This window comes from Oncorhynchus nerka, linkage group LG26 (assembly GCF_034236695.1).
Source record: "Oncorhynchus nerka isolate Pitt River linkage group LG26, Oner_Uvic_2.0, whole genome shotgun sequence".
In the NCBI taxonomy this organism is placed as follows: domain Eukaryota; kingdom Metazoa; phylum Chordata; class Actinopteri; order Salmoniformes; family Salmonidae; genus Oncorhynchus; species Oncorhynchus nerka.
The window spans coordinates 17196604-17210437 of record NC_088421.1 but is presented as its reverse complement, the minus strand read 5'-3'; the positions used below and the strand labels follow the sequence as shown (position 1 = coordinate 17210437).

At 45.1% G+C, this 13834-nt stretch overlaps 1 protein-coding gene across 2 annotated transcripts; it reads left to right on the top strand.

Moving 5' to 3' along the window:
* Positions 1 to 1528: 1528 nt before the first annotated feature.
* On the top strand, positions 1529 to 12305 carry LOC115110504 (ankyrin repeat and fibronectin type-III domain-containing protein 1-like). Of its 2 annotated transcripts, XM_029636226.2 has the most exons (18): positions 1529 to 1845; positions 3704 to 4078; positions 4295 to 4550; positions 4803 to 5003; positions 5146 to 5259; positions 5372 to 5469; positions 5647 to 5737; positions 5950 to 6057; positions 6290 to 6389; positions 6645 to 6774; positions 6887 to 7006; positions 7211 to 7432; positions 7536 to 7702; positions 7949 to 8114; positions 8321 to 8483; positions 9877 to 10043; positions 10149 to 10347; positions 10549 to 12305. In XM_029636226.2, the coding sequence occupies exons 2-18, from the start codon at positions 3917 to 3919 to the stop codon at positions 11313 to 11315; spliced, it is 3231 nt and encodes a 1076-aa protein (XP_029492086.1). In that variant the 5' UTR covers positions 1529 to 1845; positions 3704 to 3916; the 3' UTR covers positions 11316 to 12305. The 2 variants fall into 2 exon arrangements, with proteins under 2 accessions (XP_029492086.1, XP_064866246.1); XM_065010174.1 differs by lacking the exons at positions 1529 to 1845; positions 3704 to 4078 and having other exon boundaries at positions 4360 to 4447.
* The last annotated feature ends 1529 nt before the right edge of the window (positions 12306 to 13834 follow it).

The following is a 13834-nucleotide window of genomic DNA, read 5'->3' as shown; positions in this document are numbered from 1 at the left end:
TTTAGAGAAACTCTGACAGAGTCAACAATATGCGACATGACTTTGTAGAGGTATGTATGCAACACTACTTCCAGTACTTCAGACATACCATATTTACTCATCTGTATATCATTTTGTCTGTTACAGAGAGTATTGGAGCTGGATGCCCATGTAATTCGCCATGAATTTATTTATGTGGATGAGGTTGGCTTCAACCTCACCAAAACCAGGCGCCGCGGAAGAAATGTAATAGGACAGAGGGCAATTACCAATGTCCCTGGACAGCGTGGGAGTAATGTAACTATGTGCTGCCATCACTCAAAACGGGGTCCTCCATCACAATGCCACACTGGGTCCGTACAACGCCGGCCATATACTCACTTTTCTGGATGCAATTTACACAATGCTTGTCCCTGATCCAGATCAGGAGCCTGCTAGATTTGTGGTTTTATGGGACAATATTAGTTTTCACCGGGCTGTTCTGGTCCAAAACTGGTTTGCCACCCATCCACAATTTGTAGTTTTGTACCTACCCCCATATTCACCTTTTCTAAATCTCATAGAGGAATTCTTCTCAGCCTGGCGCTGGAAAGTGTATGATCGCCAACCCTATGCCCGCATGCCGCTTCTTCAGGCAATGGAGGACGCATGTGGGGACATAGAGGTTGCCTCTGTCCAAGGTTGGATACGCCATGCTAGGAGATACTTCCCTCGATGTTTGGCAAGAGAAAACGTATCTTGTGATGTGGACGAAGTATTGTGGCCAGACCCAGGCCGGAGAAGAGGCCGGAGAAGAGATGAAGCACTAGTTTAGCACTGGTGACTGCCCCCCAATTCCTGGACTGCCCCCCCCGGGACCCCACACACACAATTGTGTTCTTTACTGTATTCTAAAGAATATACTTTTGGTTTACATATGTTTATGGTTTTGTTGTATGCTACTGTATACAACAGTAATGTTTGGCCTAATAAATATTTTCTGTTTCTACATTGCATTGGTGTTTACAGTGTACTTGTTACCCCTCTCAGCAGATTACTTTCACTGTAGAACATTGTATTGAAATGTAGATATAAGCCTATGAAAGACCAAGAAGCTTTAGATTTAGAACAACAGTGTTTACATGGTATATCCAAAAATGTACTATTATGAAAGCAGTGTTTGCCATTTGATGCAAATGCTTCACTCTGACATGTGTTTATGGCATTTTGAATGCAGTGTTACATTTTGAATGAGATGTGGGGCATTTTGCATTTTGTGTGTGCAGTTTTTGGAATTGTGTGTAGTTTTGAAAAAAAAGGAGATAGTTTTGAAAACTTGTGTATGCAGTTGGAAAAAACTGTAATGTGGAGGCAAAAATAAGAATTCAGAATGTAATGCATGGATAGTTCTGTAGAACAGGTTCACAATAACATTTTATCATTGAATTAGCGACTTATTTCACATTGTGTAATAGGCTTACATTTGCCAATTAGGTTATTGATACAAAGTGACTGAAGAATCTATTAACATTAGCCTTTCGATATGGAGCCACTACTGTATCTACCTTTATCCATCTACCTGTATAATCATGTGAATTCTGAATTGGTCCGTGAATGTAAGCCTCAGCATGTGTGAATGAGAGAGAGAGAAAGAGAGAGATAGGAGGGGCGCGAGGTACCAGATTGTATGTTGAGCGTCCGGAGCAGGTTCGCTTGACGGTGAGAAGGGAAAATTCATGAAAGTGGATTAACCGGATTGAGAGGGATGAGTGAATTCCGATTGCTATCGTAATTTTAGGATTAATTTCTTGACTTTTAATTGACGCTTTCGTGGTGATTGTGGTGTAGTATGTGACAAGGAGAAGCAGGGGCTTACATCTACGGAAGGTATTGTCTTGTATACTTTTAATCTAACATATTTACCTGCCTAATAATTCATAATACAACACAAAACCAGGTTGTTACAGGAGCCATAGGATTCGAGTAGATTATTTTTAAACTCATTTTTAATTTGACACTGTTTGTAAATTCGTTTGTATTCTATGTGCATGCTGAATATGATGTTGTGCATTCATTCTATTCTAGTTGGATCATTTTCTAAACTTTCATTAACTCAAACAACTGTGTATTTATTACATTGGCATAACTGTTGCATTTGCGCTTTGGCTGCTGTCAGATGCTTGTGTAATGTTTCAGGAATGTTTTATTCATTATCTGTATGTATACAGAATCTTCCAACGTTTCCTTATTTGGTTCACGCAATTATTGCGTTTCTTTCGAGTAACAGCATCACTTCCTGGTGCCAGGTATGAGTCATAGGATATTTCTGTATAGACTTACTGTGAAACATTGCTTTGTCTGTTATCAAGCAAATGCTTAGGCCTACAAAAAAGCCACAACAGAATGGAATACATTTATAATAACTACATAATCTGCATACAAATATGTTAATGCTATTTAATTGAAGCGTCAATATCAACTCAAATTACTGAATGTCAATTGTTGTTTACATGAAGTCTTTTTGTCCAGTGATTGGCATCTGTTGGCACCTCCATGCAGCATAGACAAGAATCCCTTCACTAAACCAGTTTCACAGACACAGATCGACACTTTCCATAAGAGATGAAATGCGCCATGAACAAACAATAGAACTGAATCTACCAATAACATTGAGGAGGTCTCACCCGTATCTTTTCCCTATGCGTGAACAGGCAGTGCAGGTGGTAAGAGGAGTGAGGGATTGTTATGCCAGCTGGGGACACCAGGCGCCTTCGTGGCCACAGGAAAGTGCCACAGTACCAGTACAAGCTTAGGGAGTTTTCATTTTCTCTAGGAGACACAACGTAGTTAGTCAGAACATGGTCATACAGACATGAAGATTGAATGTGGCTTTCATTTCCATTAGAATGAGGGTTGAGGGGAAATGGGTGAGGGAAAAGGAGTGATGACAGAGAGATGGAGTCATGGCATCTCTTGCCAGGGATGTATTTTGTGTCTGAATAGCACTATGATGTAGATGGAATTAAGTGGAAAGCTGAGGAGTTGAAAAAGGGCAGAAGAGAGAGAGAGAGGATGGAAGAGAGTGTAGTGACTGAGGAGAGAAAATAAAAGTGAAAGAGAGCATTTTGGTCAAAGCAACAAAAAGGTCTCAGGGGGCTTTCGGAAGGAAAGTGTGCAGCTGGATTATGAAGACAGTGAACTGTTCAGGATACAATGCTGCTGGTTTTTCCTGTCTGAAAAGAGGTGAAGAGGAATAGACAATTATCCATCACTAATGTAAGACACGATAAAGGCAAATGAGAGGGCAGATAAATGGTTCTATATGTATGACATGTTTGATCTCAGGAGCACTCAATTTAATATATTTTTACAGTGCACTCTGTAGACTTCCATTCCTCAGTCAATTAGATTGATGGTGAGATTGCTTTGTGCAGAGACTCCATTGAGTAGGAAGAAAAGCCATAAGGCATTAGACTAGAAAGTGGGAACAAAGGGGAGAAGAGTGAGATATTCTAACTTCTGTGAGGCATTTTCCATCTGCTCTGCTCAGGCATTGTAACTTTTATCCACTTATCCACCCACACGCAGTGCTGCTCAACTCAACCCAGGCTCCCATAAGTAGTGATACATTTCTGCAACCTTTTACCAGCTGGTAAGATGACAGTAAGACTGACTTTGTTTTGTTTTTTGTTTAAATCTATTTTTCCCTCCCTCATCTTATTCCTACTGTATCACTCCATTCTAGTCCTCTAATGCACCTCTTCCTGTTTCACACCCCCTTCATCCTCCCTTCTTCCCCCTCTCCCTCCCCCGTGTACCGTTCCTCTCTTCACGCTGTCTCTCTGTGACCTCTCCATCATCCATCCACCTTCTTCTCTTTTGTTCCAACCTCGTCCCCTGTAACTCCCGTATCCTGCTGTGCACACTCTCTACCAATTGTGTGTGTGCCATCTATTGTATGTCTGTGTCGGTGAGAAACCCGCCACAGCGGCGGCGCTCTCTGGGTCCCGTTTTGCCTAAACGCATCTACAGAAACCTGTCGGTCAGGCTGAGGGGCGGAGAGTCCTCTTTTTCCGGAGAGGCAGACATGCCGAAACATCCATGCAAGGCCACTCACACAGTAAGACATCCTAAGAGAAAGTGAATTTTGGATCCATTTTGGGTGTTTTATCTTTGAGAATTGTCTTATATTGTTGTTCCATACTATCATCTAAAGTAACATTTTCTTCCTGCATTTTTCTGCCATGCCCGTGACGATGTACCCTCTTACCCTGTATCCCTCCATGTGCCTGTTTCTCATTTCTCCCTCAATCCCCCTCTCCTTCCCCTGTGTTAGTATCAGAACCTGTGGGAGGCAGTGGAGAAGGAGGACACCCTGGCGGTGCAGAGCCTGCTATGCAGGGACAGAGTGTGTGGTGGAGGAGGAGGACGGGATAAAGAGAAGAAAGAGAAGGACTGGGAAAGAGAGAGGGAGAAAGGTGTAAACAGAGTGAGTGAGCAGGGCCTGGTACCTCTGGACGTGGCTGCTCTAACCCAGAACTCCCCTCTGCTGCACGTGTTGACAAAGGCAGGAGCCAGACACAACCCCGTCTGTGAGTCTTGCACAGTGACGTAGATTGAATCAGTGCAATCAAGAGATGGTCAAGTAACAGTTGTACACATTTCACACAAACAATGGATCATCCAGTACATTAAGACATTATTATTTTGGGGTAGTGACTACTAGTGAATGATGTTTAAATGGAATGTTTACAGATATAATTCCTGTCACCCTTTCCCTCTATCTTGTTCCCACACTGTGTTAACAATGATATATTATCCCTCCCTCCCTCCCTTTCTCTCAGTGTGTCTTCCATCGGAGTGGTTCTGCAAGCTGGATGCCCTGGTGAGGTTGGCCGACAGGCAGGTGGAGGACAGGAGGGAGGAGCTACTGGCTGGAGCAGGGGCGGGGCCACATGTGCAGGCCGACATACAGAGGCAGCTCCACCTCTGGACTCTGCGGCAGCAGCTGTACTGCAGGATGAGGGAGAGCTTCCACCACACAGGTCAGAGGCTAGGGGTCAGGGGTGATGAAGGACAAGTATGATGCACTCAAGCCAGTCTCATTGATTCGTTTATGTTATGTACTTTTGGCTCCAAGTCTGTGTTTACTGTCTGCATGTCTCTCCATCTCTCTGTGTCCTCTAGACCTCCCTGGCCCACCCAGTAGTGTGTCACTGTTTGTGACCAGTGCCTCTTCCCTGTTTGTGTCCATTCGAGAGCCAACCGGTATCGCCACTGGATTGATCACCCGCTACAGAGGTGGGGTTCTACTACTCCAACTCTAACATTGGCTCTAATCACTATTGCAATTACCACTCAGTCCTCAATATCATAGATACATCCGTGTCTCTCTTCCTGTCACCTCCTACAGTGGAATGGAGCACCTCTGCCAACTTCAAGAGTATACTTGGCTCAGCCCAGGTGATCGACACTAAGACTCCCATCCACAGCATCACAGGACTCACGACAGTAAGACACACACGACCCCGGTCACATCTCCTAAACCAGAACACCCTGAGGCTAGGAGGCACATAAACACAACTCTCTCAGTTACCTGCAGAAATGAACAACTACGATGTAAAGTTATTTGCCCTGGTCTGCCTGTTCGTAGGGTTAAGTCATGATGATAATGTATTGGTCTCTTAGGGAATGCACTACTTTGTGAGAGTGACCGCCTACAATGTGAAGGGATGGGGCCCGGCTCAGAGCTCCAGCCCAGTCAGTGCTGCCCCCTCCAGTGAGTAAATGGAACTGCAGACAGACAGACAAAAGAGCTTTCTGATATTCTATATTATCATCAATGCTCTGTGTAGAAGTTGCCCCCAATCACAGATCAAGAAGCAGCTCCCCAAATACCAACCTTCGCCATTTGAAAAAAACAGCTGACCTTGGATCATATGACTCCACAATGAATACCAGTGAACGCTGGTGGCCTGTGTCCCTCTGCAGGCTGGAGGGAGTGTATGGGAGTGAAAACTCCAAGCAGGAACAAGGAGGCTCTAGCCAGGAGACTGTTGGAGCAGACCAGAGAGCCACACTACAAGGGATACTGTATAGGTAGTGTACTTCTTGAACCATAACATAGATACAGCATCTCAGTTCTGCCTCTCATACAAGGGGAATGAATATCCTATTCAAATTATTTGTGTAAGATAAACATCCTTGTACATTCAATACCTGTATAATACATGAGAATGTAAACAGTATCAGTCAGTCAAAATAATACTCTGGCTCTTTCACATGGTCCTCCATGTCTGAATGTCTCATTCCTTTGTCCTGTGGCCCATAGAGAGCTGCAAGCCCCAGAGCCCCAGTAAGCGCATGTCTTTGTCTCGCAGCCTGAAGCTGCTCTTCCAGTCTGCCACCAAGTTTGTCCGTCTCCTACAGAGGTGAGATAGCAGTGCTCCTCACCCAACAGCTCTGTATCTCTGCCACTAACCTCACCCATGGTTACATTTGGAGAAAGATCCCACTCTGTCTCTGTTCCCTCAGTACATCCCCTACTCTTCAAACAAGAGTTTCAGTCCCTTTCCGCCCTCCCTTTATTGCACCTACCTCTCTATTCATTTATTTTCTGTCTTCCCTCGTTAGGATGAAACTAATCTTATTCTCTCCTCTGTTCTTCCTCTTTGTCTCATTGTTAGGGGTGTATACCTGGCAACTGTGTTCTACAGAAAGGAAAACATCCTGGTCACAGCAGATGACCAGCTCCCATTGGTGGAGATCCAGTGCTGCTCCACCTCTGTCTCTCAGGACTTCCTTTGGTTTGCCAAGGTTAGCTGTCAATCTAATTGAATACATTGGTAGGTATACCTGTGTGAAATATATGTTCCAAAGTTACATTGTCTATTTTCTATCTTTCCATCCCTCTCTCTCTTTCTTATAGTTGTCCTGTGCGTGGCAACAGGTGCCCTGGCTCCAGCAGGCCCTCTCCTCCGCTCTCTCCTCCTCTTCATCACTACTTCAGAACAGGCACAATATCTTGCAGGCTGTAGCACAACTACAGGTGAAAAAAAGGATATTGTACACTGATAGGTCACTGTACATGGCCTTCTCATCAATAAAGCACCTAGCAAAGATGAAGAGACAACATTTTCTTTGAGCTTTCTCTTCCACTGCCTGTTTCTTGTTGACTTTCCTTTTCACTCTTTATTTTCATTTTAATATTTCATACTTTTCTCCCTCTCTCCTTCCCTGCCTCTCTCTGCAGTCCTCTCTGGGGACAGTAGACTTGGGGCAGGTGTACTATGAGCCTCTGAAGGACAGGCAGGGTAATGTCCTGCTGGTGACAGTGAAGGATTGTGCGGCCCACACAAAACCCCCGGACCTCCCTCTCCACTGGGTCCCCCTGGCCTGGCTGGAGAAGAACCGGAGCAGGACCCCTCTACTCCCAGAGCCTACTGCCATGGACACCCTCACAGAGCAGCTCAAGGTGACCCTTCCTGGCTGGGACACTGTGTGCTCGTGTTTATATACAGTAGTAAAGCTTCTTATTGTGCTAATACAACGATGCCTTTCTCTGTGTCCTTCACCAGGAGAAACTGTCCTTCCACAGACGCAGTGTCCAGTGGGCCCAGCCGGGCCTGTACGTGGGCATCTTGAAGCTGTGCAGCACAGTGGAGCAGATCAGGGTTCTAGTGCCCCAGAGGCTGCCCAACCTGCTATGCCACGCCAGAGTGCGCCACATTCCCCATGTGTCCCGGTAACACAGATAACATACTACCACTGAGCTTACCACTGAGTTCAGTATGCACTGCCACGTACAGACAGACTTTTAAACTGTTCTGACCTGGTATAGCTGATGATGAAATAGTATACTGTATAATACTTAGAATGAAGTGTGTCCTCAATGTTTGTCTAGTGTTTTTAAGGATTACTGACTGGTCAGATGAGATCATTGCTAACGATAGTTCCTTGTGATGTGTCTTGGGCTGCATTTTTGTTTTAGCGATGAATGGGCGTGGTTACAAAGCCACAACATGTTAACAGCCAATGAGGACACAGAGGGTGAGGATGAGACCTCGATGGACAGCTCTGGGCTGGGGGACTTTGTGAGGTCACTCAGGGCCGCTGTCACTCTCCTGTTGACAAAGCTCAACATCCCCCTCTACAGGGTAACCATGGTTTCACTTACTCTCCAACTCACATGCTTTTAGATCTCATTTGAATGTTATACTGTTTCATGTAATACACCTCTCTTACCTCCTCTTGTCTTCTCTCTCTATTCTTTTCTTTTTCTTTTTCTCTCTCTCGATATTCTTCACCTCTTGTCCTCATCCTCTGATCATCACTTCTTTCTCCCTGCTCTCCTCTCCTACAGGCGTATCAGTACGGTGTTTACACTCGGGAGCTGCTGCAGTTTGGGGATAAGATGTCCATGCTGCTCCTGCTGCCCCCCAGTGAAGACTTCAGTTCTAGCTACTGGCCCCTAGTGGGCACCAAGGAGCCAGGCCTCACAATGCCACTGCAGATCTTTGAGCTGGGTATGTATTGGTGCCAGGGTTGGGTTTAAGTATTTAGTGTCACACGCACAAGTACAGTAAAATGTCTTTCTTGTTTGCTCTTTCCCATCAATGCAGTAATCAATATTAGTAGTACTATACAAAAAGTTATACCAAGTAAAGTAGAACAAAAACGCAGAAATAGAAATAAGAAGAATACGAGAAAGTAAGTAAGCTAAATACAGGATCAGTTCCAGGGTCAGTGCCAATACCTTATTTACAATGTGCAGGGATACTGGAGTGGGAGGGTTAGATATGTATAGGGGTAAGGTGACTAGGCATCGGGACATATGATAAACAGAGTAGCAGCAGTGTATTTGATGATTGTTCGTGAGTTTGTGTGTGTGTGCGTGTGTGTAGAGTTAGTATGAATGTATGTGCATGTTATGTGTGTGTGTGCTTGCTTTGCGGAAGTAGAGAGAACAGTCTTTGGGGTGGCTGGAGTCTTTAACAATTTTCTGTGCCGTCCTTTCACACCGCCTGATATAGAGGTCCTGGGTGGCAGGGAGCTCAGCCCCAGTGATGTTCTGGGCTGTCCACATCACCCTTTGTAGTGCCATGTGGTCGACGTCGGTGCAATTGCCATACCAAGCAGTGATGCAGCCAGTCGAGATGCTCTCAATGGTGCAGTTGTAGAACTTTTTGATGATTTCAACCTTCCGAGGGGCAAGAGGCTCTGTCGTGCCTTCTTCATGACTGTTTGTGTGTGTGTGTGGACCATTTTAAGTCCTTAGTGATTTGGACACTGAGGAACTTAAAGATCCAGACCTGCTACACTGCAGCCCTGTCTCGATGTGGATGAGTGTGTGCTCGCCCCCCGTTTCCTGTAGTCCATGATTAGCTCCTTGGTCTCATTTTTTATTTGATTTTTAATTTCACCTTTATTTAACCAGGTAGGCTAGTTGAGAACAAGTTCTCATTTACAACTGCGACCTGGCCAAGATAAAGCATAGCAGTGTGAACAGACAACAACACAGAGTTACACATGGAGTAAACAATAAACAAGTCAATAACACAGTCAAAAAAATATATTTTAAAGAGTCTATATATATTGTGTGCAAAAGGCATGAGGAGGTAGGCAAATAATTACAATTTAGCAGATTAACACTGGAGTGATAAATGATCAGATGGTCATGTGCTGGTAGAGATACTGGTGTGCAAAAGAGTATGGGGATGAGGTAGGTAAATTGGGTGGGCTATTTACCGATGGACTATGTACAGCTGCAGCGATCGGTTAGCTGCTAATTGACGTTGAGGGAAAGGTTCATGGACAACATAGAGAATATAAGACGTGTCATGCCATTTATGTTTTTGCTCAGAGTAAACTGTCAGTGGTGGTGAGCTTAAATTTTTGTCTAATCCTCCCGTCTCACAGTGCACTTCTGGACGTACGAGCAAGACTTCCTGTCTCAGTACTGTCAGGTCTGGGTTCGGTTGGAGCTGGACACTCATCTGTCCCAGCAGGCTTTGCGAGAAGCTCTGGACACGAAGGAGGTGCAGGAGGCCAGAGACCGCCTTGGTCACATCACTCAGCTCTCACAGGTAGACTACCCATAGAGAGTCATGAAATAGATATCAAAGGAGGACAGTATGTGTGTATGAAAGGGAATGAGCCCCCTTGCCTCTCTGTCCCTTTGCCCTGTTTAGAGTCTTGAGGTGGTGTGGCGTGAGGCCCGGTGGATCATGGATGTCCTGCAGTGTGTCCGCTCTAAACAGTGGGTGGGGGCGGTGCCTCTGGGCCTGGTCATGGGAGGAGACCCACCTGCCTGCCCAGATGATGAGGAGGATGACAGGCCTACCACCAGAGTCTGGCCCCAGCGCATACTCCCTAAAAAGAAAATATCAGGTGACTTGTTAATGTAGTAGATATAGTAAATGTATTTATTCACTGTCTTTGATTGGAGCATTAGAAAGGAGGCAGGGGTGAGAAGAAAATCATTTTATTGTGATGCACTTAATTCCTCAGTTTGATATTCAGTCACTTCTTTTGTCTGTTTGATGTAACTAACTCTCCTTTCTGTTGGCCCTCTCCTCTCACTGCCTCTAGAGAGCATTACCTGTACTGTTACAGACGTTGGTGTCAGCAGTGGGATCTCTGAGCCAATATGTATCCCGGGGGTCCATGAAAAGGCTGTGAGTTTAATTGAGGGGGCTAGCAAAGGGGGGTACCCCGTGGACCTCAGTGCCCAACATCCTGTTGTGGTGTTCAACAGCCTGGATCAGTCAGGAGTTGGATTCGACCTTGTGGCCCAATCAGAAGTGGTATATCATAACATTATGGCCCAATCAGAAGTGGCAGATCATGACATTGTGAACCTGCCAGCTGCCTACAGTGGAGAACTGGAGTATCCTCACAGTTTTGTCAGTGATGTGATCCCGCCTCTACCAGAGCTGGACATCATCTTCCCCACACTGAGTCTGATAGATGAAGAGAGGGAGGAGGACCCTGTACCTGGGAGGATGGATATGTTTGACAGTTTAAGTCTTGGAGTCGGTGAAAGCGAGGCTTTCTTTGGACTAAACTCTGACTTGATGAGGGGACCTAAGGGTTGCTCTCTCTCTGATGTGCATCATGATACGAACTCACTGACAGCAGGCCTTAGTTTAGGAGACAGAACCTGTGCAGATACACTGTTCTCAGGTCATTTAGACGGGCTGGCCACATCTGCCCCTCTTCCCATTGTGAGGACCACACCTGCCCAGAGCTGGGATGTACCTACAGAGGACACTATGGTACATGCTGGCAACAGGGGGGGCAGCATGCCAGCCAGGAGCCAGGTTGAGTGGGTGAACTCCTCTAACCAGGCATCCTGATGTATCCAGATATTATTAGAACTGAACGTTACACCGAAATACATTGCACTTACTCATCGTGCCTCTCGAAGAATTTGACAACCAATTCTCAACTAATTCTTAATATCCTTTCAGTGCCTTTAAGCGAGTTTGGCAAACGGTGGGATATTCATGGTTGTTTTCTCATCACATTATCTGACTCTCTGTAGTTGTTCCAGTGGTGATATAAAAGGCCTGTCTCCAATAGACCTGCTAGACATGTTCTGTGCTTCTGTATGCGAGATGTCTCCCTGTTGCAAGTTGTATTAAACTGAATTGATTTATGATCGTCTATATCCACAACTGCTATTCTCTTTTGTTCAATGTAAAATACTCTTTACCGTATTGTGCTCTATTAACCCGTTGCACTTTTGTCCTTATAACTCACAACTAGCTAGTTGCAACGAACATTGTTGGAAGGATTGGACCAAGGTGCAGCGTGGAAGGCGTTCATCATGTTTATTAATGTGAACCAGCAACAAAACAATAAAGAGTAACAAAACGAATGTGCAGCTTTGGACTGCAAAAAGGCTACACTAAAAAAACAAGATCCCAAACACAACAGGTGGAAAAAAGGCTGCCTAAATATGATCCCCCAATCAGAGACAACGATAGACAGCTGCCTCTGATTGGGAACCATACTAGGCCAACCTAGAAACGAAAAACTAGATTGCCCACCCAAGTCACACCCTAACCTAACCAAATAGAGAAATAAAAGGATCTCTACGGTCAGGGCACTAGTCTACAGTAAAATCAGTTGAATGGTTTATCTTTATGAAATGACCAAATCAAATATTTTCAGCTGTATTTGTGTTGTTCCACATTTTATTTCTAAGACGAAAGTTAGTTATCTTTTTTTACATTTTCCTTTTCAGAAAGTGTGTGTATTTGAGAAGGTTACACAGGCCAACTGGGTATTAAGGTGAAGATATGTGCGATCAAAATGCCAATATTAAAGGTCCAATGCAGCCATTTTTATCTCAATATCAAATCATTTATGGGTAACAATTAAGTACCTTACTGTGATTTTTTTTTTTCAATTAAAATTAACAAAAACGAAGGAGATTTTCTCAAGCAAGAATTTTGCTCGGACTGTCTGGGAGTGGTCTGAGTGGGAAGAGGAAAAAGGAAAATAAGATGTTATTGGCAGAGATGTTTGGAACTCTCTTTCTTATTGGTCTATTAACTAATTTACCACACAGTGATGTCAACATGGAAGGCCAAAACTCCACCCCACCAAAACAGGCAGAAATTTCAGGCGATCTTTTCAAGCAGCTCATACACTAAAAGGGCATCATCATAATTTTCACAGTATTATTCCAATGTCACAGTGTGGAAATATACACTCAGTGGTCAGTTTATTAGGTACACCCATCTATTACTGGGTCGGACTTCCAGAAAAGGGAATTCTTTGGGGCATGGAAACGTTGCTCAGTTGGTATCATGGGACCTAACGTTTGCCAGGAAAACATTCCCCACACCATTACAGACCCTTCGCCCGGGGTCGAGGCCCTCTTTCTTCTGTACCACCCCAGGGTTTCCGTGGCTACCATGGCCACGGCCTGGGGGGTGGTCTCTACTCGTTTCGCTACCAGCAACGTTTGGAGCTGGACGTGGTGTGTGGGGAGCAGGAAGGAGACCGGGGCTCGCAGGTCAACTGGGATCAGCCTCAGGGTCCTGAGGTAAGATCCCAGACAGAATCGTGCGAGGGCCTGGGTCTTGTTGTTGACCGGGGACGTAGCAAGTGTGAGATATAACGCTGTATAGTGGCTTCCCAGGAACAAGTAGAGGTCAGGCAAGCCTTTCCCCCCCTTGGACCTGGGTCTCTTAACCACCTCCCTCTTCAGCCTCTCCCACATGCTTCCCCACAGGAAGTGAAACAGCATCCATTCCAGAGCTAAAAGTGTTGTTCATGGGGGGATATAAACAGGACTGAATAACAGCAGCACAGGTAAAATCACAGCTTTGATGATTAAAACCTTGCCCTCACAAATCAGCTGTCGAAGTCCCCAAAAACCCAGTCTCTGTCGTACAGTCCCCAGGATCCCACTCCAGTTGCCGCTTCCTCCTCCCTCCCGGTCAAACTTTACCCCCAGTACCTGCCCATGGTTTGAGAAATTGGGCTTTTGTCTTGTCTCTGTTCAATCTTGCCCCAGAGGCACGTCCGTACCAGTCTGTCCTGTCCAGGGTCCTGTTGACAGATAAAATGTTGGGGATGGCGGGTTAGTCAACCACAGGAGGGGGTTGGCACCTTAATTGGGGAGGGCGGGCTCTGGGTAATGGCTGGAGAGGAATAGTTGGAAGGGTATCAAACACATGGTTTCTATGTGTTTGATGCGATTCCATTTGTTCCGTTATAATGAGCCATCCTCACATCAGCAGCCTCCACTGGAGTCAACCCGCAAAGTACTCGTACGCATATTTACAGTTTGGCACAGTGCAATTATTTATGACATGTTTATAAATTATTTATTAATTATTAATTAATTAATTATAAATCG

Coding starts and splice junctions, on each gene's coding strand:
- LOC115110504 (XM_029636226.2), top strand. CDS start 3,917: ATGTCTGTGTCGGTGAGAAACCCGCCACAGCGGCGGCGCTCTCTGGGT. Junction 5,004..5,145: donor GGAGAGCTTCCACCACACAG/GTCAGAGGCTAG, acceptor TGTGTCCTCTAG/ACCTCCCTGGCCCACCCAGT. Junction 7,703..7,948: donor CACATTCCCCATGTGTCCCG/GTAACACAGATA, acceptor TTTTTGTTTTAG/CGATGAATGGGCGTGGTTAC.